Source organism: Ursus arctos, unplaced genomic scaffold (genome assembly GCF_023065955.2).
Source record: "Ursus arctos isolate Adak ecotype North America unplaced genomic scaffold, UrsArc2.0 scaffold_10, whole genome shotgun sequence".
In the NCBI taxonomy this organism is placed as follows: Eukaryota; Metazoa; Chordata; class Mammalia; order Carnivora; family Ursidae; genus Ursus; species Ursus arctos.
The window spans coordinates 63,955,637-63,980,801 of record NW_026622764.1 but is presented as its reverse complement, the minus strand read 5'-3'; the positions used below and the strand labels follow the sequence as shown (position 1 = coordinate 63,980,801).

The window sequence follows — 25,165 nt, the reverse complement described above, 5'->3', positions numbered from 1 at the left end:
GCTTACAAACTGTTTGTTTAATCGTCAATGCAAGAGTTTTCCCAGGAATTGACATTAAGAACTAACAAATAGGTTTCACTTTTTCCTTTTTTAAAAATGATCTTCTGCCTCCTGACATCTTTCTCGATGATCATGATTCTTCAGAGATTACCAATAAGGGCTTCTCAATGACGTGTATAAGTTCCTTCAGTACTTTTGGACTTGTCTGGACCCGGGTGCATTTAAAACAACCAGAAGCTCTTTTACTCTCTCCCTTATCTATTATGAGTATTATTTCCCTTTTAACCACCTTTGGTGTCCCTTTGGGTGTTGGAAGATTATCCTTCTTGATAGTAAAACTGGAAACAAAATAGATGTTTAATAGTTTGGGGTTTGCTATTGCTTCAAACAACCATTTTACCTTAAAACCCTCTAGTCCTTTGTTTCCCCCCCACAAAGGCTCATCTCATTCCTAGTTTCCTAATGCTATTCTCAGAAGTCCACCTTTATGTATTTCCTGTGATATATAGCCTTGGAAGCAGCAGATGGGGGTAGGAGAAACATTGAATCTAGGCTGAGACTGGCCACTTACTGGCTGGGTAATGGTAACAGAACCTGGTACTTAGTAGGAACTCAATGCATATTAGTGGAAAGAATGAAGAACACTGGGCAAGAGGAATGACACTTTCATCTGCTGTAAAATGGAGACAGTATCTTTGAAAAGAGATCTTTTATGAATGTTGTGAGATCATAAAGTGCAAACATTTTGTAACCTATAAAGACATATATGCTCTATATATACGTGCAACACGCATGCACAGATACAGATAAGTAGGGAGGTGGGTAGGAGGGCAGGAAAATAGATCTATGCACAGGCTCCCATAAACACATGTGTGTGTGGCATGTAAGGTCCTGTTATGTTTAGAGGTTTGTCAAAGAGAAGGGAACCATGTCTGGATCCTACCAGTGGAAGCCTTCCAGCTGAGAGTATCATGGTAGAATCACCAAGGGCTTCATTCTCTGCTTTGTTTTCTTGACACTGGGTTTTATCAGTTTAAGGAGAGCTTATCAAACTCTAGGGAATTTACACTAAGCTAAATCCATAAGATTCTTAAACAAAAAAAAATTTACCAAATTCAAAGGCAGGTGTACTGCTAGAATAATTGAATTTGCATATCATTTAAGCCACTACTTGGGCAAGCCCACCAAAGAGATCACATTACAAATCAGATTGTTACTTTGTTCTTTTAGAACAAAAGGAATATATCCATTAAATTATGCCAGCATAGCCTAATGAATGCCTCTTTAATTAACTAGTATCCATAGCTATCATTTACTGAGGACATCCCCTGTGCTGGGGACTATAATTTGCTTTAGTTTATAAGCATTATTTCCTTGATTTATTTATTTGTTTACTTATTTTTGGCTTACAAACAACAAAAACTAATGTCTTGAAGTTCTGGAGGCTAGTAAATCTAAGATCAAGATGCCAGCAAATCTGGGGTCTGACTAGAACCTGCTTCCTGGTTCATAAATGGCCATCTTCTCCCTGTGTCCTCACATGGCAAAAGGGAGCTCTCTGCCCTTAATTCTTAAAACAACCACATTCCTAAAACAATGTGATTATTATTATTATTTTTTTAAGATTTTATTTGTTTATTCGACAGGATAGAGACAGCCAGCGAGAGAGGGAACACAAGCAGGGGGAGTGGGAGAGGAAGAAGCAGGCTCATAGCAGAGGAGCCTGATGTGGGGCTCGATCCCATAACGCCGGGATCACGCCCTGAGCCGAAGGCAGACGCTTAACTGCTGTGCCACCCAGGCGCCCCAAAACAATGTGATTATTATCCCATTTTACAGAGAATAAAATTTTGATTTAGATAAGTTACTTATCTTGCCCAAGATCATAGCTCACTCTCAATTTCTATCCTGTGTCATCTGTCACAGTTTCCCACATTGGCCATGAGAACAACACCTTCACCCCCGCACAACGATGGAAAAATACTGGCAAAAACATGCCCATATTCTAGATTCCTTGCTGATTATCAATGTTTGGTTAATGTATTTTTCTATTCAGATAGTCAGTACAATCAATTAGCTGTGGATTTAGTCAGATTCCTTACTTACTAAGGATACACCTGGTTGTATCTGTAGGCTTAGTGACTTTAAATAGTCACCTTTTGTTACGGTGCTTAATAGTTTTTATTCTCAGAGGGCAATTTTGTCTTCACCTTATCCCCTGCTTCTAAAAGCACCCTACCATAGCCCAGATACATACCAACCATCCCCATTCTAGTATCTAAAGTTTTATGGGTTATTTTGGAAAGCCCTGTTGATTTACTGTTTCCCATTTTTCTTCTTCATGTGATTGAATTATTTAATTTTTTTATCATCACATCTCTCTTCAGCCATTTTTTCTTTTAGGGTGACCAGTAATTCAAGTCATGTAGTATGTACTTATTGCGACCCCATTATTTACTAAGCATTGCTAAATGCTAAGCATATAACAGCAAGTAAAACAAGGTTCCTGCTCTCAATGAGTTTATATTGGGAAAGACGGAGCAGTAAATAGGAAAAGCTGATCCTTTCCCTGGACCTGCTTATAATCGGCTTTTCTGAGTTCATGTCCCATGGCTGCATTTTTCTTCACTCCCACATACTCTAAGAGTGACATGGTAACGTTCTCCCATGATAACCATTATTTATACTTACGTTTGATTTTTGGTCTGGGGGTGTTTTTGATGGTCAGAATTATTTCCAGATCAGCAATTTTCTTCTTAAATCGTTTGGGTTCAAAATGTCAACAAAGGAATTCAAAATTTTATTATATACTTTGCTTTTAGCAGACTTTCCTGAGAATGCCGCAGGTAAAAATTTTAGTCAGGATAGCGAGAATTTGATTATAATAGTAATACCGTGCAGATTAAACCAGGCATATGATTATAATAGTAGCACAATGAAAATTAGACTAAGCATAGTTTATTAATTCCTTGATGATTCAGAGACTAGTTTAACACGTTGCCATGACAACGTCCGGATCAGGGCTAAAATTTATAACATAAAATAGTTGGGTAAGTGGAAATAGACCTGGGAAAATTTTGAATATTGGTACCAGTATGGATCAAAATCTGGAAGCACTGTGAAAATCTATTACAAATTAATTGAGAAATGTACTGAATTTTAGTACTGGAAGTATGAAACATGCATGCCATCTACCATTGCGCTGAAGTGAATCATTGGCCTCAGATGCTTCCTTTGGAGTCAGTACAAGTCAAAATATGTTGCTAGGAAAGTTCCTCAAAAATGTTAATATTTAAACATTGAGTTACACCTAATCAGTCTGAAACTCTTAATTCAGATTTGCATTTGGGATAACAAGTTCCTTTCATCCTTCCTGCCTCCCTCCTTTTCCTCAACTAACCCATATTTTAGCTCCTACTATGTACAAAGACAGTACCTATTAGGATTCCATGTGAACAGAAAAATTTGAAGTAACATATGAAACAGAACTGGTCTTAAGTCTGCAGTTCCCAAGCGGAGTCTCAAGGAACCCTGGGATGTCACAGTGAATTCACAGGGTGCTGCAGGGCAGTTCATCCTTTTCAGGGAAACACAGAAGACAGAGCAACATCTGTCAGCGCCCAGACTATTAGCTGAGTTCGTTCTGTGTTTCCACATTAGATAGTACTGCATTCTTTTCAGTGACGTCTTAGCTTTATGGAACTAGTTTTTGGGAGTTGCTATGATAAGAAACAAGAGCTGCATGAAACTCAGTGTGAAACAGATGTAAGTGGTGGGGCCAGGTGTGACTCCAAGGCTTAAGAAACTCTGCAGTGTCTAGCAGGTGCACACATCCCTTTGGTGAGTAATCTTGGTTATTTAAGAAGGAAGTAACAATGCTGTTTTTCTTTCAGTTTAGGAGTATTTTCAAATAGCTGCTAAGTTATTAAGACTTAAGTATTATTTAGATCTAACAACTTAATAAACAGAACTGTTATCTATTTCTCTCAGCCTAGGGACAACATGAAAAATCCCTGACACACCAAGGGTAGTATGATTTGAAAAAGTTTGGGGACCTTGTTCGTAGGTAGTGATCACTCTAGAAACTCAGTAGCTTTATCGTACTTTTAAAATACAGCTCACTTTCATTATTTTTTAGATAAACTCAACCTCAAAAGGTTCATCATTTACGCATATTGTCCTGATTTTATTTCCTTAAGCTATTCCCGTGTCCCTTCTTCTGAATTCATATGTTTTCAAAGTTCCCAGCTTGTTTTTTTTATCATGAGACGGCTATGTGTGGTGTGGGTAAGGCTGTCCACAGATGCACACTCTGTGTGGGGGCAGGGATGGAAGGCTCAGCAGCAGCCATTATGATATGAAGCTTCAGTCAAATGCTTGCAAGATGGTACCTGACTACCTATACCTGCTTAGCTTATTAGCATGGAAAAGATTTGCTGTATTGTTTAAAAGCTACTTATCTTGAGTGTAGTTTTACCTTTTTTTGTTCTCGTTGACTTGTAAAATACCCATTTGTGGCCATCTTATACAAATAGGTGTTTTCCTATTGGTTTATCCTGAGTCACTAAATATATCTTTTCCAAGGTAGAATTTTCGAAGATTGCTAGTATCTACAATTAAAATGTATTTTAAATTTCCCTAAGGATAAACCATAAATTACTTCAAATGGATTGGTATTAAACCAATGTATTAGTTAATACTGATTTTTAAAAGTCATGAGTTAAAAGAGACGACATTTGTTATGGTTTTGCTTTATTGCTAGGAGGATATCACTGGCCACTCCTCGACAGCTTTATAAATCTTCCAACATGACTCAGCGTTGGCAAAGAAGGGAAATTTCAAACTTCGAGTATTTGATGTTCCTTAACACAATAGCAGGTAAGACACCTCATTCTTTAATTCATACTACGTTTGTTTTCATCAGAATCATTGGTAATATGACTTGATGGAATACACATTTTCCTTGGAATTCAAATGCGGCATTAGAATAAATATTGAAACACTCACGTTAAATGTGATCAGAAACTCTACAAGCTGGTACTGAGGTTTTAGATGCATTTGTTGTTGAAGAGGCTTTTCCTTGCTCTCCTTTTGCCATTTCCTTTGCTGACAGCTTTGTCTGAAGGTTTATTAGAGTCAACAAACCATTGCCAGAAAGTGTCTGGAAATAATAATGGGAAAATGTAATTTCCCTACTTTGTCATTCTCAGCAATAGCAGCTAGACAGGAGAATAACAACAGGATTCTGCCTAGTACAGATGTCACCTGGATTATGGCATGATTGGGTTACAGGATCTTTTTTTCCTAAGATCTTCAAATAAAAATATAAAATCAGATTGGGTTTCTAAATGATGAGGAACTGCCATCAACCTCAGCAGTACGATGCTTGTAAATTAGAAGAAGGGAATGGCTTTGTTTTTCTGCTAAATCAGGGGCTGTCAGTGGTTAAACATGTTTATGAGATTTAAGTATCTCTTTCTTTTTTCCTAAATTAAGCTCCAGAAGCCCTTATTCATGGTGAATTACAAGAAGTTTACTTCTATAAATCAGGCTCTACAAAAACTTTTTGGAATCAGATGAATTGAAGTAACTACATAAATACACATGCATCCCTTTGGTTATTGTTCTGTTATGAATAAAGCCTCGGAACCATGAATTTAGAGCCCTGGTCTCTGAATCGTTGCTTAAAAGGATAGTGTGTAATAGCACTCTTGAAATCGATCATGTACGTGTGAATGTGGATGCTTTAGGGATATACATACTAAATATGGGTGATACAGATATGTATTAGATAGGCAAGAGAACGCAATTTGTGAACAAAGAGGATAAGAGTTGTCGGAAATGGTTTTGCACTTTAATCATTTAAAACATATTGCAATGTTAATGACTTTGCTAATAGGATACTAGAGGTACAACCAAAGGATTATTACATAATTAAATTTTGGTATGTATTTTATATGCGTGTTTCTGTTATATACATACATTTTCATGTATATGAAGATATACACACTTCAAGGTATACACACACGACATATTTCATACATATATATATCAGTATACGTGATGTTTATATCTTAAAGAAACCTGTTTACTCCCTCAAAGACACAGGAAATGTTTAATTAGCACATATCGTTTACATGGATGGGTAGAGTGGACTTAAATATCTGAAACGTAAAAACTTCATTAGCATGCTCAGCTAACAGCATGTGTAGCAGAAAGAAGCTTCAATGCCAAAGAGAAGAAAGATAAAATCTCAGATGTGCCAACTTTGTCCTAGAGCATAGGCGGAATTTCAAGTTTTAACCCTATCTTGGACTTTACTCTTTCAGTAACCATATTTAATATGTTCACATCAGTTATAATAAGTGATATGTTTGGTCGTCTGTCATCTCATTTTGTATTTTTAAAGTGTTTTCTTGTTTTTTGCATTGTTTTGTTTTTCTTTAGCCTTATACATTGTTGCCCACTTTATTAGTGATTTAGAATGTAGTCATCTTGTTAGTAATTCTCCTAGGCATATGTTTAAATTTTTTTAAAACCCTCTAAAATATATTTGTCTTATTTTTGAACTCAAAAATGAATCAACTTTAACTCAATTTACTCCTTATTCATTGCCTATCTCTGTCAATATGATTTACTACCCAGAATCCGTATTCTTCCTGAACTCTTATTTTTTGGGGTCCATATATTTTGCATATTATGAAGAATGTCAGACGCCATTAAAATTTTCTTCTTGCTAACGCAGTTTATTACTTTCAGCTACGTGGATCTTTACCTGATTTTTAGGATGGTGTTTGTTCTTTCCAGTCTTCTGCAGTATTTTCACATATTCAGTGTGTTAGGCTTTTGTGTTATCCTTGAGAAATCTATCAGTAATCATTGTCTACCGTATGTCGTAGGTGGGCGTATGATTTTGTCCTTGGCTGTACCAGCTACTTGGAGCTGTTGTATGTAAAACTGGAAGACGAGGGGCTAAACCTCACTCACAACTCAGTTTCCAGTCAAGCCGGCATTCCTAATAAGCTGTTCTGCTATTCTAAGATGGGATTCTTGCTGTCTTTCTGGTTAGAATGTGGTCTAGTTCATTGTTATAAAGGACTTTGCTGGTGTCCATCCTTCTGCACTACATTTTAGTGATGTCAGATACTTCCCGCAGTATGGTACAGGACCACCTATAACCACTGCCCCCTGCATGCCTGTTGCTTTCTGGGAGTTTCTTTCTCTGGCAAGCTTAGAAAGATTGCAGTCTGGATGGAGATGACGTTGTGATCCCTTCTGAAAGCTACACCTGAGCAACACAGACAGTTTTTTTTCCTGATTGAGACAGTCTTTGGGTTTCTGGGCCAGAGCATGCAGGTCATAAGGGATATTTAAGTGCCATTCTACTCTCTTTTGAATCATTGTGGTCTGTTTTATTTGATGACATAAAGAAGATAGAGGCCACTGGCTTTTTTTAAAAAGAATTTATTGGGGGGCGCCTGGGTGGCACAGCGGTTAAGCGTCTGCCTTCGGCTCAGGGCGTGATCCCGGCGTTACGGGATCGAGCCCCACATCAGGCTCTTCCACTATGAGCCTGCTTCTTCCTCTCCCACTCCCCCTGCTTGTGTTCCCTCTCTCGCTGCTGTCTCTATCTCTGTCGAATAAATAAATAAAATCTTTAAAAATAAATAAATAAAAGAATTTATTGGGCTTTTCCTTTACAGTGATTGTAACTAAACATTAAAATCTGTCTGTTGTAAACAGTGGGATAAAAAGAAGTATAAAATTGGGACTAGGAACACAGCACTTACAACTGGATGGGTAAATGAACTATACATAAATAAGAGAGCATTTTAAGAGCTGATATTAAGTGCTGAATAAGAGCTGTAAATAATGAATGCTGTGAGAGCTAAGCAGAGTGGAGGAGTTTTAAATATGTGTTTGTCTGGGGAGCGGAAAAAGAGCAGAGCTTTACAAATTTCTGCCAGTCGGATATGGGATGTTTTCAGTAGACATGAGTAGCATATCTTGGCTGGAACAGCGAATAAGAGGAGATAATATTGGAGCTATCGGTAAGAGCCAGATTATAAAGAGCCTGATCTTAGACTCTTAGGAGTCAGTGTGATTTTGGAGTAGAAGGAAATGCAATGTGGAGTTTTAGGAAAATTAAACTGGTAACGATGTATGGCCTGAATCAGAAATGAGATAGCCTAAAGTTGGGGAGAGCTGTTGATAGGAGAGTTTGACAGGTCTCCAGATAGGAAGTCAATTTGTTCAGTTTTTTAGTAAATAGTTACTGAACACACACTCTGGTGCTGACACTGCAGAGAAAACGAAAGTATGGTTTCTGCCTTTGAAGAGATCATAGTGTAGTCAGCAAAACACCATGCACACCAGCAGTTCCAGGAGAAAGTGATCATTGTTAGAACGGGAGGATATGCAAAGCCGTTTGGAGTCACAGATCTAAACAACATTACTTATAACTAAGAGATCAGGAAAAGCTTCTCATAGGTAACACTTAAATTGGAAATTGTAATATGAGAAAGAATTCACTAGAAAGTAAACAGAAGGCATTCCAAGAGAAAAGAAGACGTGGGGTGAAGAGCTGGATTAGAGTAGTGACAGCAGGTATGGCAAAAAGAGAATGAGAGAGAGAGAGAGAGAGAGCTGCATGACTCCATATACAGTGTCATTACAGAAAAAGTAGAAATCACTGTGATGGGAACACCGCGTGTTCAGTGGTTGACAAGTGTGGCCCCCTGACTGGCAGTATCAGTGTCACTTGGGACTCTATTAGAGGTGTATATCCTCAGACGACTCCTCAAACCTGCTGAATCAGAAATCCCGGGAGTGGGGCCCACAATGTGCACTTCAGCAAGCCTTCTAGGTGGTTTTGATGCATGCGCAGTTTGAGCACCATTGCCCTAGACATTTAAGACCTAATTATCAGCACAATATTTGCATATAAAGACATTTAGAACATACAAGAGGGCATGCAGTTACGTGCCATTAACAGTCCTAAAAGTTTACAGAAGTGGAAGATGAGGATGAGCCAATCTACTCAAGGGAAGCCTGTGGAAAAGGTGGGCTTTGAGTTAGCTCCTCAAGGATTTTGTCTACAATAATGATGATCCAGGCAACATGAACCTTTATACAGAATTAGAAGGACAGTTGAAAATAGTCATGAATGTAAATGTCCTGAGGTACTCTTCCCGGATATATTCCTGCTAATTCTTCCCTGGCCATCATTCTGAAGCTGTAAGTAGGAGTGCTATCTTGTATTGAGCACCAGCATTGAAGATTTAGGTGATGGTTTCATAGAGAAGCTTCACTAAAGAGAAACTGAACCCCAAGGTGGTGTAGCAAAGGCCTCAGCAGGTGCCACAGGGAGCCAGGAGCTAGGACAAGCCTTCGAAGGTGTCTTGCCTTGAAGCAAGGGGGCCAGGCCTTCGTTACCTCCTCCACACTGCTGTCACTAGAGCAGGCTCCTGGGAAGGAGACCAGACGTTGGGCCAGAGGGCTTTCCTCCAACAGTGGTGACTCCTGGGGAGGAACTTAGCTGAGTACCTACCACCAGCCACAGTATCGCAACATGGCCACCAACCTAGCGTCCAGGATACTCGTGCTTCCCAGAATCACTTGGGGGGCTTGCTCCAACATGGATCGTTGGGCCCCATCCCCACAGGTTCTGACTCAGTAGATTGAAGGTGGGACTCAAATTTGCATTTCTAACAAATCCCCGGGTGATGCTGAGCCACTGGTCTAGGGTCTGCCCCTTGAGAACCACAGCTCTACGTTGATATTCTTTAAAAGACATACCTAAAGATAATCGTATTAATCTTCTGTAGCACTCACACCTTCAGTGGCGCTGTCTTCAGCTGTCTGTATCACACGTGTTGGCACTTATGGTAATGTGGCCTTAGCATTTTATGTCTGTATTTCATCTTTCTAATGAGATTACGAGATCGCTACAGGAAAAAAAAAAAAAGTTTTGCCAAGTAAATACCCCTCAGATTGAACTGATTTAATACTTAGGCTTTGCTAGTGTTTTGCTTGATTGTGTGATCTATTATGTGAATTTACTAGAATTGCTAGATGAGATATTCTTTACATTTCCTTGATTAAAGAGAAGGGTTACAGAATGAGAATCTGGAAAGATGAAACAATCTTTCTTGGCTTCCCATTCTTAAAAATACAGGCTAATGTGACTTAGTAAAGCTACATTTTCTGTAAAAAAACCATTTTGGTTCCTGTCTTACACTCTCAGACTTACCTTTTTTCTCCAAAATATTATTTTGACCTGAAATACAAAGTACATTTATGCCCCATTTGTTGTTCTCCATTTTTTTGAGGTCTGTCATAATTGGCCAATTTTGCTGTTCTCCTTTCTGGATGCTTTTAAAAATGAGACTCTGTATAAAGCATATAGCACCAGTGTCTTAGTATTAATGCAGTATTAGATTTTTTTTAGACCCTCATGTGATATATGTATATATGCGTAATTGCATATAAATACACATTTTATTATATAGAGGTGAGTTTTGTAAAAAAAAAAACTTTACATGGTAAAAGAATTTTATCAAAACTTCAGAAAACATCCTGTTTCTAAAAGACACCTAAAAGCCCACACGTGTTTCATGTCCTATGGTTTGTTCTACTTATAAATTTAATAAACACTCATTTTAAAAAATTGGAAATATGGGAAAGAGTAATTAAAAAATTAACTCACTCGTAAGCCTGGCAGTATATCCATCACATTTAACAATGTTGGTAGTTTTTCTCCTTTTTCTTTTTCCGTGTGTGCTGTCTCGCTGGGAACCTGATACACATACAGGTCCAGTTTCTTCTGTTTTGATTCCACTAAATATTCTTGGAAGACATGATTTTTAAAACTGCTTGAAAGTCTAGCTCAGGACTCTGGTATAATTTATGTAACTATTTTTGAAACATGCTTTTTTTATTTTCAAAGAACTTAAGTTTTGGAAGATTTATGTAGAAGAATTTTTTTTCTTTTTTTTTTACATGTGGAAGAATTTTAATGATGCTTAGAGTTCAAATAAAAATGTGGTTTCAACCTCTAATTCCTGGCTTTGACCCGATTTCTGTTCATTGTGTTCTGGAAGATACAACCTATGCCTCATTTTATACCTTATTAGATACTACCATGAACAAGACGTTAAAATCTGGCATTCTTGCATTTAAGAAAATAGCAGAGTGATTGCTAACATAGCTTTGTGTAAATGATTCCGTTAGGTCTGAGAATTTTTTAAAGGTTTTCGAGTTGTGTTTCATATGATCAGCTAATGAATTCAGCACAACTTCCCCAACCCCAACCTTTTTCTCCTGTTTAGCATTTTCCACTTTTTTACTCTGTGATGTACAAGCCCTCCCTGGTTAATTATGTATATATTTAGCTACTGCATGTGTTGGGCTTATTATTGTCATCTAATTAGATGTAACTTGAACTGCTTGCTTCTAGAAAAATCATTAAAAATTCTTTCCTAATGACCTAGAGATGACAAAATGTCTGTAAAGTGTGAAGAAGCAGACAAGCACAGGAACATCGCTCTTAAAGAGTGTTAATCCAGATGCTGCAATCATCTAATTAAACAATATTTTGCTGTCATTAACATTTTCACCAAGGAATTGCAGTTATAATTTCTTTGTCAGCTGTCTCTAGATCACTTTACCTTCAAAACTAAAGTGCCATATAAAAACATTAAATTGGATGGTTTAATTAAAAAGTTTTTTTTTAAATGAAGAAACATATCCAGGGTTTCTGAGATCTCATTTACTGTGCTTCACTTTTATTGTTTGAGTAGATTAGTGTCATAGGCTTGCAATATTTAATATTCATCTTCTAAGATAAAACCTTATAAGCATAGTTAGTAAAAAAAAAAAAAAATCCCTTACCACTGCTGGAAAAGGAAAGAACCCAACCAATTACAGCACAAGGTTATTTACTAAACTTCTCAATTATCCTAAAAGAAAAAAAAAAAAAAAACCACGAAACATAAAAAACAAAAAAACAGAACAGAACAGTTGATAAATAGGTACCTCTAAGTAACAGGTTTTACTTTGGAAATAGTTCACTTCTTTCGCTAATTTAGTAAACAGTCATTTTTTTTTTGTTCGTTTCACAAAGATGTTCAGTAAAATAATTAAGTAACAATCCTAATTCAGGAATGAAAAATCCCAAAGTACCATTTACTTATACTTTCTCATCCATGTGATTTTTAAAGATATTGTGCATTTATAATTTAAATAAAAAATGTATATTGACTATCCATAGAGTAAGGCTTTTATATGAACATTTTTATTGAAAGAGGTTTGACTCTATGTAAGTACACTGATTTATAAAATTTCTTGTATTTATTAGGATTTAAATGATGCTATCAGCTTTAGTAATTTAAAAGTTGCTAAATTTTTGTTAGGATTTATGTTGAAGGAACCTTCCATTGATTATTAGAAATGAATTACAAAAAACGAAGGACAGAGCAGTTGCCATAAGCTGTAACTCTTGTCATCAATTTTGTGTGTGTGTGTGTTTTAAAGACGATGGTTTCTTCCTTTGCATGTTTTCCAGAAATGCCATTATATTATTTCCTATATTAGAAAATCATTTCTGTTAAAAGGCTGATGTCTTCAAATGTAGTGTCTATTTTTATGCTGTTTGTATTTATATGATACATTTAAGTACTAAGTCAATATAAATTGGCTTATTTATTTTATTTTGACAGTTCTTTTCCTTAGTATATATGGAATAAAACCTTATCAGAAAATTTAAAAACAATTATGGTATCTAATTTTCAGCTATTTTATTTATATAAGTAATATAAATATAAATATATGTTACAGGAATAACAGCAACATCATTCTAGAAAAATACACTTATTTACTGGAAGACCTATTTTTCATTGAAACCTACAGATTTTTAAGTAGAACGGTAACCCAGAAAATGACAGAGCCCTAAATATGCCACAAGCCCACTTTGAATCCCAGAAATACCTCTGCCTAGGCAATTGGACTCTGTGTATATACATATATAGAAAAAATACTGAGAGTCATCAGGTGTCCTAGGCTGACATAATACGTGAGCTGTCAGTAACACATTTCAAATTTTAGAATTTTACACATGGTGCTTTACAGTGATACTGCTTTAGCGGAACATTCTTGTGCACGAGATGTTAATAAAGGTTCCGAATTTGTGTTAATTCTTATCAGTCTGATTCTTCACAGTCGACTTATGAACATAAAACAGGTGCATTCGTTGGCTGAGCCGTCTGGCCGCAGACACTGCCTTCGAGCTTAACACGCATGCTCACAGTGTCGTTCTCTCTCATGTATACTACTCTGCCCCAGGTAGTCCTCATCCGCCAAAGAGACTATCCTGCAATCTTAATTCCTTTTCTCACCTGGCTATTTGTTCACCTAAAATTTGGTTCATCTTATCCCATTTTTATCACCTCTGTATTCATTCCTTCCAAACTTTTATTGGCAGACGGTATGTTTGAGATTAAAAACGAAACAGAGCCCTAGACTCTACATTCACGTGTTTACAGAGTGATGGAGAAGCAGACACGTAAACAGCGATGTGTATTAGCGGCAACCCGCGTTCGTGTGAGCGCTGTAGGGGGAGAACAAAGGGGAACCTAACCTGCCTCTCGCCTCAGTCCAGGAAGTGGAACGTGGAAGCAACATCCTGCTTTCTATCTGTTACCTCCATCAATTTACATATTTAAAGCAATATATCAATCTGTTGTGATGATGCAGCAATATGTGATTCTGTTGATGCGGAGATTCGTATCATTAACAGATAAAATAGCCACCTGGTAAGATGTTTATGAAATGAATGAATGAATTTGATCTGATACTGGTAATAGCAGATTTAGTTCTCCCTTGGATCATGGTTGGTTTTTTCCTACTTCACAACCACATTTACCAATTGCTACAAAAAATAGGTATCACTTAATGACAATTCTTGACGCCAAACGAGATCATGTATGCGTGCATATCTATGTTACTGTTATGCTCTGTGTGATGTGTGCACTAAAGCATTCTAGATGAAATCCGTATCACTGAATACTGGGGAAATTGCTCTTTTGTATGAATTCAAATGGAAATTAGGAAGTTACCCATGATCAGATTATAACATAGGTTTGGAAAAAAAAAAAAAATCTTGTCCCAACAAGATTTGTCCAACAGGATAGTGATTCTCTTAATTTCATCTGCTCCTATGTTACTTCAGTACCAGTTTATGAGGGTGAGCCAGTGCTGTGCGTTCCCTAAACTTTTTACCTTCCCACTGTGCTTCCATAGCCCACCTGAGCCTCTTAAATCATTCTATCAGAAAATAAACCACAAACCCAACCTAAGGGGCCGCAGCTCTCCACTAAAGTGAAACAACATAATACAAAAAGAAAACGCATGCACCTAAAGGAGTGAAAACAATGTGTGAGACATCTGCCTCTGAACTTTTTCATACTGGCTTCAGAGGACCTCTGTTAACTCGTACATTCTCAAGTTATTCTTGTATTCGTAATTCTTGATATAAGCTCAGTATAGCATTCAGTACACTGGCAATGTAATTTCTAGCTATATAATCATTGCAGTAGAATACCATCACATAACCTGCAAGTGTACAGGTCGGCAGGATCCCTCATCCATGATCACTTTCGGGGATCTTCACCAACAAAGCCCTGCTTTTCAGGTGCTGGTAATATCTTCATCAGAGCCAGCAGAAAAGTGACGGAGATTGGAGGCACCCATGTGGCAGGTTGCAGTGGGTCAGGGCTGGATGTGGGACATACACTTCTGCTCAGGTTCTGTCAGTTAGAACCGAGTACCATGCCCATAGCTGCTTGTAAAGAAGGTTGAGAAATATGGTCTAGCCCATAAAGAGAAATGAATTATGATAAAAGGCTCTCAGTCTCTACCACACGCTTATATTCTAGAAAGTAATTCTAGTTACTCATGTCTTATTATTGAGTAAATTCACTTGAAATACATTGTTGTTAGAGTGTTTTTGATTAAACAAAGACAGAGTTCAATAAACGAGTTACTCTATTCTGAAATAGTTTCCTTATATGAGAACAAGAACAATTTCATAAGCAATTAATGCATATACAGATTTTCATTTCTTGTTTTCATTACTAGGACGGACATATAATGACCTGAACCAATATCCCGTGTTTCCATGGGTATTAACAAACTATGAATCAGAAGAATTGGACTTGACTCTTCCAGGAAACTTCAGGGACCTATCAAAGGTAACTTTCAAATATATAGAAGTCAATTTTCTTCATAAACTTTATTCTAAAAACTTTTCTACCAGGTATATGTATATACACACAATATGTGCAAGATATATATATATATATATCTCCATCCAATTAATGTTTGTAAGAAAGTAAACCTGGGTCCTCTCCTTTTGTGGTCAACGTCTAAATCTCATCAATTCTTACTATAGGTATTATGCTACAAGAAGATAAATTAGTATTAGCATAGGCAAAATGCAATACATATTTGAGAAAGAGCAGATGTAAGGGGAGGTTGCTCATATATCCTTGGTTTTAAAGGTCAAGATAGAAAAACCTGAAATTAGAACAAAGTATGGTTGCACATTATTTCTGTGATATATTTCTTAGGTGATAAGACACGTAATCTTGACCATAGCGCGCACGCACACGCACACACACACACACACACACACACACACTACGTAGGGGGGCATCGTAGTGAAAAGAAAGTAGGGCACAATAATTTATCAAGGACCTGCTGAAATAGAAGAGAGACGATTTGGCCCAAAAATGGCAAGAAAAAATACATAATGGGGGATAAGAATAAAAAGCGAATTTGTGGTTAGTTCACCTCATTTGTCCAGAGGAAACATAAGTGGGATACTCAGTTATTGGAAGTGCAGTAAAGGACTAGGAACAAAGCCCAAAAAGCTTCTCTATAGGCTAAGCTGATGTCAGAGCCAGACTGTTAAGTTGTGTATGTATACTTTAGCCATTTTAAGCCTCAGCCCCCATTCACTCTGAATTTCGCTCTGTTTTCTATAATACTTGGTGGCCCGCTTGAGCAATCCACACCAGGTTATAAGGCATATATGTGTATGTTTGGTTTGGGTGGCGGGAGGGCTGAGGAGCTCATGAGCCAGGGTAGCATAAGCATTGCAGCCAATTAAAAGTGATCCCACAGATTTTTTTTATTTTAATTTTTTTTATTATATTATGTTAGTCACCATACAGTACATCCCTGGTTTCTGATGTAAAGTTCGATGATTCATTAGTTGCGTATAACACCCAGTGCACCATGCAATACGTGCCCTCCTTACTACCCATCACCAGCCTATCCCATTCCCCCACCCCCCTCCCCTCTGAAGCCCTCAATTTGTTTCTCAGAGTCCATAGTCTCTCATGCTTCATTCCCCCTTCTGATTACCCCCCTTTCTTTATCCCTTTCTTCCCCTACCGATCTTCCTAGTTCTTATGTTCCATAGATGAGAGAAACCATATGATAATTGTCTTTCTCTGCTTGACTTATTTCACTTAGCATTATCTCCTCCAGTGCCGTCCATGTTGCTGCAAATGTTGAGAACTCGTTCTTTCTGATAGCTGAGTAATATTCCATTGTATATATGGACCACAACTTCTTAATCCAGTCGTCTGTTGAAGGGCATCTCAGTTCCTTCCACGATTTAGCTATTGTGGACAATGCTGCTATGAACATTGGGGTGCATATGGCCCTTCTCTTCACTACGTCTGTATCTTTGGGGTAAACACCCAGTAGTGCAATGGCTGGGTCATAGGGTAGCTCAATTTTTAACTTTTTAAGGGACCTCCACGGATGGTTTTTAACTCAGCACACCTTCTCTTGCCTGCTTTCTTACCTTTGAAAACTAGACCTACCTAAGTTGAAGTTTTGTATTCCACTGCTTACTCGCTGTGTGACCTGTAGTCACTTTCCCTTAGCCTGGGTTTTCACATTTGTAATAGGAGAAGAGCACTACTATCCTAAGCCCCACAGTTGCAAAGATCAAATGACATGTGCATTTAAAGAATGTGACATGGTTCTTGGCACATTGAAGCACCTCGTGATTATTAGCTCTCATTATTACACATGGAATATTTCTTAGCCCGTATTTGAAGCCTGTGTACTAATATTTGCATATTCTTATCTGTCATTCATTCTCTAGTTCTGTGATTTAATGTGACTTCCTTATCAAATCTCCATTGCTACCTCATTGCTAATTTTAGTTACGATATTATGGGTATGAAAGGGACCTAAGAGGTCAGTTAGCCAACACCTTACTGAGAGTCCCACATCTGGGAGAATACAAAGTACTAGCAACCGAGTTCCAATATGGTTTCAAATATAGTAATTTTTCCAGTTCAAATGAACTGAACAAAAAATCTTGCATCATTTACCATGGACAAGTAATTATTCAGGTCCCAGGTAGATGGAAGCGTTGTAATTCATGAGGCCTGCCCTCCAGGAGCAAATCTAGTTATAAAGTATCTGAATCATAAAACTAATCTCTACAAAATTAAATAATAAGGTCCGATATTATATAGAGAGGACTACATGAGAGTCGGTAAGTAGTGTTTAGGAATGAGAACTACAGAGCTAGATGGCCTGGGTTCAAATCCTAATTGTGCCACTTACTGGCTTCAGGTCTTAAACAAGGTTAATTTTCTCTTTGCCTCAGTTTCTTCACCTGTAAAATAGGGATGATAGTAATAGGTTTGTTGTGAGGATTTGATGAGTTAATAAATATAAAGAACTAAAAAAAAATAAGTGTAAAGAACTTTGGATAGCACTTAGCAAACAATATCAGCTGATACTGTAGGTTTAAAGATGATGTAAATCATTGATAGAGGTCATGTATTTTCAATTGTCTTTCAAATATTGATGACAAATATATACTGTTACATTCATATTAGAGTTTTAATGTTTGAAGGTATGTGTTTTTGACATGACTTGCCAAGGGTGCAGTATAATCTTTGGGTATAAAACAAAACCAAACTTATTCATCAGTGTGAGGATGAAAACTGTCAAACTAGTTCTTTAACATAATCTCATCTGTGTATGTTTTATTTAACATTATTCAAATGACTGTTATGTACTGGTCACTATAAAGTACACATAGATACAATTTGTCGTAGATTTGCAAGTACCATGATACACAGTATTAAAACCTCAAGAGCTGACTGCCACTATGGCTATTTTAGATTTTTTTTTTTAGATTATTTTAAAAACAGGGAAGGAAGGCCTTTTTCTTTGAAATCAACTAGAATAATGTGGTGATAGGAAGCTTCTCAATTAAGTTTCCTTTACTTCCTCTGTTTATTTGTTCATCCTTTCAGTCAACAAATGTTTATCACACACTTCCTATATGTCAAGCACTTGTACTAGCTGAAAGGGTGTAGAGGAGTTAATAAAACAGACATAGTCACTGCCCTTCTTGGGAAGAGTCCAGTCCAGAGCTGAGGTGAAAACTCAAGTCATTACCAGAAATACGTGGCCAGCATATCTGACAGTCAGTATAGTGGGGACTGTACTAAAATGGAAATTTTCGCACTTAACTCCTCGAAGACATGGGACTCCGATGTTCTTGCAACACTGTCCCAACCAAAGAAGATATAGCCTTCAGTGTGATTCATATGGATAAGAGAAGGCATAGGTAAAATATTTGCTAATAATTATAGATTTTTAGTTTATCCATATAGAAAAGATGACATAAACTAAATGAGGAAATCACTGTTTCTAGAGTAACTGGAATATGTAAACATTTTCAGGTTTTTAATGCTGATCCATTTAATCTGTGTTGCTTTTGGCAGAACATTTCCCTTTGTAACTCACATGTGCTCTCCTGATTTTATATAATGTTAAATAAGTAGAAGGGGTAAACAGACAAGGCAATGGGAATACTAAATATACTTTCGCGAGCATGGAGTCCTTCCTGTTATGAACATTTGAACCCATGTGCTCTTAAAAGATAGATAGCTTTTTTTTTCAGCTCTGCTATGTTCCATGCTTTAGTAATTTGTTCTTTATATTCTGTCAGACTAACATGATAGGAAAATGTTAGCAAATTAAAGCCTCCTGATGTGTTAATAAATTACTCTTGCATTGTTCCCATGCTTCGTTGAATTTCTTAATAGGAACTTATTACAAATGGGCTAGAAACCCAAAACTATCCTGTATAAAAATCATTAATAAACAAGATTTTAATGTATGAAAATATATCATATTATACACCTAATAGGAAAATGAGATTTGAAGTATAATAATATAAGTGGAAGGACAAACTACTAAGAGTGAAATATTATTCCAATGAGATGACCACTAAGAAGCACATGAAATTCTTATAGGTATAATCAATACTACAAATGAAATTTTTAATAGAGAGTTTGTTAATCTTCAAAAGCTCAACAAGAATTTGAATATCCGAATGATATTATTAACCAGGAACCTTCTAAAAGATCTCTAAGAGCAAAAGAAGTTGTTCCTAAACAAAGATTGAGACCCATGGACTAACTTCTAGTAGTGAGTAATTCTAGAATTTGTTGTTTAGTAAACAACATTTGAAGGCCCAAATAATTTTTATGTTTTTTTTTTAAAGATTTTATTTATTTATTTGACAGAGATAGAGACAGCCAGCGAGAGAGGGAACACAAGCAGGGCGAGTGGGAGAGGAAGAAGCAGGTTCATAGTGGAGGAGCCTGACGTGGGACTCGATCCCGTAACGCCGGGATCACGCCCTGAGCCGAAGGCAGACGCTTTAACCGCTGTGCCACCCAGGTGCCCCTATGTTCTAAAGGATAAAAAAGTATTAAAAAATTAAGAAGCTATGAAATATACAATAAATAAAATACACAATCCAAAAAAATCAGAAAATTTTCATCTTTCTACCCCCACATTACACTGGCTTCATGAAATTCTGTTGTCAGTTAGAACTTTTTGTGCAATATAGTAGTAAAACAGGTGCCTCAGTTCCAGATCTCACATCATACAACCCAAAGGAAGAGAGAGCATCTCACCAAAGTCATGCTCATGGAAGACAGAAAAACTTTTCTTTCCTAGAAATCACAAAAATGTCTTCTTGTGTGTACTTGGTGCTGCTTAACAGGGGTAGAATATGTTCCCTGGAGATGAGATAAGCCAGTCATTTCACGTTTGGAGCCAAAGGTAGAGTCAGGATCACACAAGACACCTGAAAGTTGACCAAAGGAAATTTGGATTTCTGTTCCCTAAAGAAAAGGGACTGAGTTGTGGTCGGCAAACCGCTCTGTTATAAAGTGAAAAATACAGTGTATCTGAGAGTTTCTTCTTTCTGATTTCTATAATCTAGAGAATAGCAAATAAATTACAGGTTTATATGCACATAGCTACTTCATAAAAGAAGCTTTGCAAGGTGCTAAGAAGACTTTAAAATATAGTCCTGACCCTCAAGGAACAGTCACTGGCTAGGAGGGAAAAACAGCCAACAGGCGGTAGCTTTTTATTACATACATACAAGTTTAATATATGAACATTCGGGAGGATCAGAGATAAATTTGCCATAAAGCTAATGAAGCTTGAACTTCAAAGCCGCTCAAGTTTCAGGGGCTTCGTATACCTTGACCCTCCTTTTATGTTCGTAGTCCTGGGTTTATTTTCTCAGAGAGCCCCTCTCCAACGAATTCCTCAGCTCCCTGAGCTTCTCTCTCCTCTTCTTTAACCTGAGCGCAGGAGTACGTACGTAACACGCTTGCTGAAGGAATTAAAGGCGCTAAAGTAGGAAAGGCACCTGGTGCCTGGCTCTCTAGTGGCATTCAGTGACGGGTAGCTACAAAGCACGTTTCCCTGACTGTCAGCTGAGGGTTCACTGTCTTTGGTACGATAGAAAAAAACATAGGGGAAGATTGCTTGATTTAATTTTGTTCTAATAAAATAAAAAGCAATACCTTTTAATAAAATGTAAAGTCAGATTTTCCTGCAGTAAGTAATTGCTTTTGCCTCTCTTTAAATTGTCAACTTATCAGAACCATAAACATCAAGATGCTGAAGTTAAATATTTATTGAAACTCGAGAGGCACATTTATTTAGACTGAAGTATTTTATTATATTCATAATATTCATATTCTTTCTTTAACCCACTTCAGTGAACGAAGAGCCCAGAAACAAAGTTCTTTATCAGTAAAATTTATTGGACCCCTCATTTGATTAGACCTCATAGTTTCAAGTTTCATTTATTACGTGTACAGGTTAGAGGTTATGTTTATCGTTTGGCGTGATGGACAGCAAATGAAACAATCTGTCATCGACTTATCTCTTCAATACTCAGCCAGCAGTGGGTGTAGACAATTTTTCCCTCATGTATCCAGATTTTCCTTATGGAGATGTGACCTCGTGGTGAAATCTATCTTAAAACATGATACACGCCGGTGCTTCTGTTATTTACATATACTCATATGAACTTTGCTCTTAAATTACAGTGGTTACATGACTTTGACGTGAAGCCCAGCCTCTGCTCATTAAAGTGTAAATGGAATTTTCCTATTTCCCAGTCATGCCCTCTGATAAATGAAATAGTTTCATCACAAAGCCAAGTCCTGCTAATATTGACATGAGCGTAAGACATCACACACACACCCATTCACTGAGTGGAAAAAATATATTTTGTTAACACAGGAATTGTTTGACTGACAGACGATGATAAGCATAACCATTTTCCCAAATTATTATGCCACTTAAAAAAAGGAAGTGATAATGCCTTGAGGCTTTGAAATGTGATAATGCAAATGGATGCACTGAAGTGTGAATACTCTTCAGCCGTCCACCCTTGATACTACTGCCAAATGTCTATATATACATAGAACAGGGTGTACGTTGTTAAGGTGGGGAATGCTCAATTCTGCAAGGTGGTGCAAGTTTCTAGTTATTTTATCTTTCTTTTTCATCTTCGGTTAACAATATCTAAAATGAAATTCATTCTATTTAGGTTAGTTTATAATCTCCCTAATGCTTAGGTTTTAACAACAATGCACGAAGAATGGGCCAAACGATTAAGTGTATTAGTAGCTGACTATGACGATATAAAACTTGGTAGAAGATAAAAATGTGAATGTGTAAATTTATTCTGTACTATCTGCCAAAAAAACTACTGCCAAATTTGAAATATTCTAAATATATGTTGAATGTCACCTTAACATAGAACCCAACTTGAAAACTGTTTTTATTAAGCTTGCTTATATTGCATTGTGGAAGGAAAGGTACTATTTTAAGACAGAGTATTGATTGGCAATATTTGGATACTGTCTTAAACTCATGGAATAAGCCAAGCCGAGGGTACAACTGGAAAGGGGGTAAATGCAAAAACGTACCAATTTCAAAATTGGGTTTAAGTTGATCATTTTAGTCATTTACTTATTCTTTCCTTACACAAGCTTTTATTCCACACCTACATTGTGCCAGGTACAGGAGATAAAAACACAGTAAGAACTAGTCCACACTATGAAGGGTTGACAGTCATTTTTAGGTTACCCAGTGGCATATTATGTTCTTTACCTTCTAATTGAAAGGAAGAACCAAGTAAATGTAGACAGAGAAGAGAGTTGGTTCATAGGCACTATGGTAACCAGAAAGAGTGAGGTGTTTTCTGTTTGTTTTTATCTCCACTGTTAGGGTGACAGGGAGCTTTGAGGATTTATGCAGAAGTCCCAAACCAGTCCCATGCTCTGTCTGCTTGTGCTGTATAGTCTCCTTTCTAGTTCCTTCCCATTTAACCAGTTGTTCTACCCTTTCAGAGAGAGAGAAAAAATACTAGAGCCTGTCCTGCTTTGAAAACTTTAAGCTGTCGGGGTGCCTGGCTGGCTCTAGCACTGCATGTGACTCTTGATCTCGGGGTTGTGAGTTTGAGCCCCATGTTGGGTGAAAGATTACTTGGAAAGCAAGAAAGCAAGAGGGAAAGTATGAAAAGAAAGGAAAACTTTGAGCTGTTAGAGAAGGAACTGGGAACAGTAGGAGCACTTCTGTAGCGTATGTTCTTAGGATACTACCTGCGGAGAAGGAAAGGGAGCCCTCTTAGGCACTTCGGTGTCACTTCTGAAGTACAGCACTATCAAGGCAAACCTAGGCCAGACTCGGTCTCCTTTAACCTTTCTTTCCAGCCGAAACAGAAGATCCAGTAGAGACGGTCTTGAAACTAATCTATAGGCTCATCATTGTACTACTTAATACCTAGAAAGCTTTTAGAACTGACACCTGGAGATTGAAGGTATTTAATTATTCCTCCATTGTTCTTATGTCAAGATTGGTTACTTTTCACTAAAGTATTTAAAACTAATTTTCTTAGGAATTACCCTGGGACAGTGATAACAACACCAGGCAATAGCTGACAGGCTCTTATTATGTAACCAGACATCCTGCTAAGCATCTTCCATAGGTTTTCTCATTTTATCCTCACAACTTTATGATGAATTGCACTTGGGTTTATAGGTTGCATTTCCTTTCATTTGTTACCTAGTATTTCTCTATAGTAGGTAAGTAGAATATACTAAAAAAAAACCCAAACAAACAAAACAAAAAACCAAACCATAGTGATTAATTCATCTTCTAGGTGCCCTCCACCTTTCCTCAGTGCCCTGTACTATGAACAGCCATGTGATAGGAGCAGAGGACGCAAAGAAATGTATTGGATGAGCCATTTTGTACCTCCAAAGACTTCTGTCCTAATGGAACTGCCATACCTGTGAATATGCTAATAAGTTGTGCTCATCAAAATTCAACTTTAGCTCAAAGTCTCTCTTTCCTCATAATATAATTAATCATATTTATTTACCCTATGAAAAAATATAAAAAAGAATTGCACTCAAAGATAGCCAGCAAATTATATATCTTAACAGTTTTTATTAGTGCTTCATTACTTTGGGTTCCATTTTTTAGGGATGTATGTGGGAATTGTATGATGATTAGCTGAAGGTCACCTGATTATACCATTTTGTGCATAAAATTGCAAAGGGGAGACTTCATCTGTTTAAGAGAACAACATTTTGGGGGCGCCTAGTTGGCTCAGTCGGTTAAAGGTCTGCCTTTGGCTCAGGTCATGGTCCCAGGGTCCTGGGATTGAGCCCTGCATCAGGCTCCCTGCTCAGTGGGGAATCTGCTTCTTCCTCTCCCTCTGATCTCTCAGGTCATGATCTCAGGGTCTTGAGATCGAGCCCCACGTCAGGCTCTGTGCTGGGCATGGAGCCTGCTTAAGATTCTCTCTCTCGCTCTCCCTCTGCCACTCCCCACCCACACACGCTCTCTCTTGCTCTCTCTCTAGGAAAAATAAATTTAAAAATAAATTTTATAAAAGTTTAAATGTTCGTATTTGAAAGATTTTTCTGGGTCATATAATTGAGAAAAGCCCCTAACATTCTATACAGAGGATAAACCAAATTCTGGGGGGTTTTTTAGATTTTATTTATTTATTTTGCAAGGGAGAGAGAGAGAGAATGACACCGGGGGAGCGGCAGGCAGAGGGAGAAGTGGGCTCCCCTCTGAGCAGGGAGCCCGATGCAGGACTTGATCATGACCTGAGCCGAAGGCAGATGCTTAACTGACTGATCCGCCCAGGGGCCCCAGGATAAACCAAATTCTTAACCAAACAGTAAAAAGGAGTTAGGGAAGACTAAAAAATCTCCATTACTCTCACTCCCCAGGGCAACTATTATTGTAGTTTTATGTATATTCTTCAAAATTTTTTCTCTGAATAATTAGCAAAAATATATTACTTATATACTATAGGATTTTTAGAAAGCCATTGATACTACTATGATGTTGATAATGCTATGATGCAGATGGCTTTTGTCAACCCTAGTACTCGTAATAATTTAATATTACCTGTAATCCATTCTCCACAAAACTACTGGAGTTACCTTTTTAAGGCCTAACTCAGATCTTATTTACCTCCTGCTTAAAAGCATTCAGTGACTCTCCCCTTCACTTACCATGAAACGTGTTTCATTTCCCTGATCTGCGAAGCCATATGATATAACTTGGCCTATGTTCTCACGTCATCTCCTATGCCCTTCCTCTCATCTACTGTGCTTCAGTCACCCTCTTTCTTTCTGTTCCCTGAACATGTCAGTCAGGCCTCCTTAGAGCCTGTGTACGAGCTCTTCCTCCCTCTCGAATTCTCTCACTTCTGAAC

The 25,165-nt window shown here is 37.5% G+C and overlaps 1 protein-coding gene across 6 annotated transcripts in view; it reads left to right on the top strand.

Moving 5' to 3' along the window:
- NBEA (neurobeachin) overlaps nt 1–25,165 on the top strand; it is a 662,109-nt gene that overhangs the window by 548,231 nt on the left and 88,713 nt on the right. For all 6 annotated transcript variants that reach the window (XM_048215508.2, XM_048215507.2, XM_048215504.2 and 3 more), the window contains 2 exons: nt 4,763–4,878; nt 15,136–15,248. In XM_048215508.2, the coding sequence (XP_048071465.2) occupies nt 4,763–4,878; nt 15,136–15,248 (229 nt within the window). The remainder of the gene's footprint in view (nt 1–4,762; nt 4,879–15,135; nt 15,249–25,165) is intronic.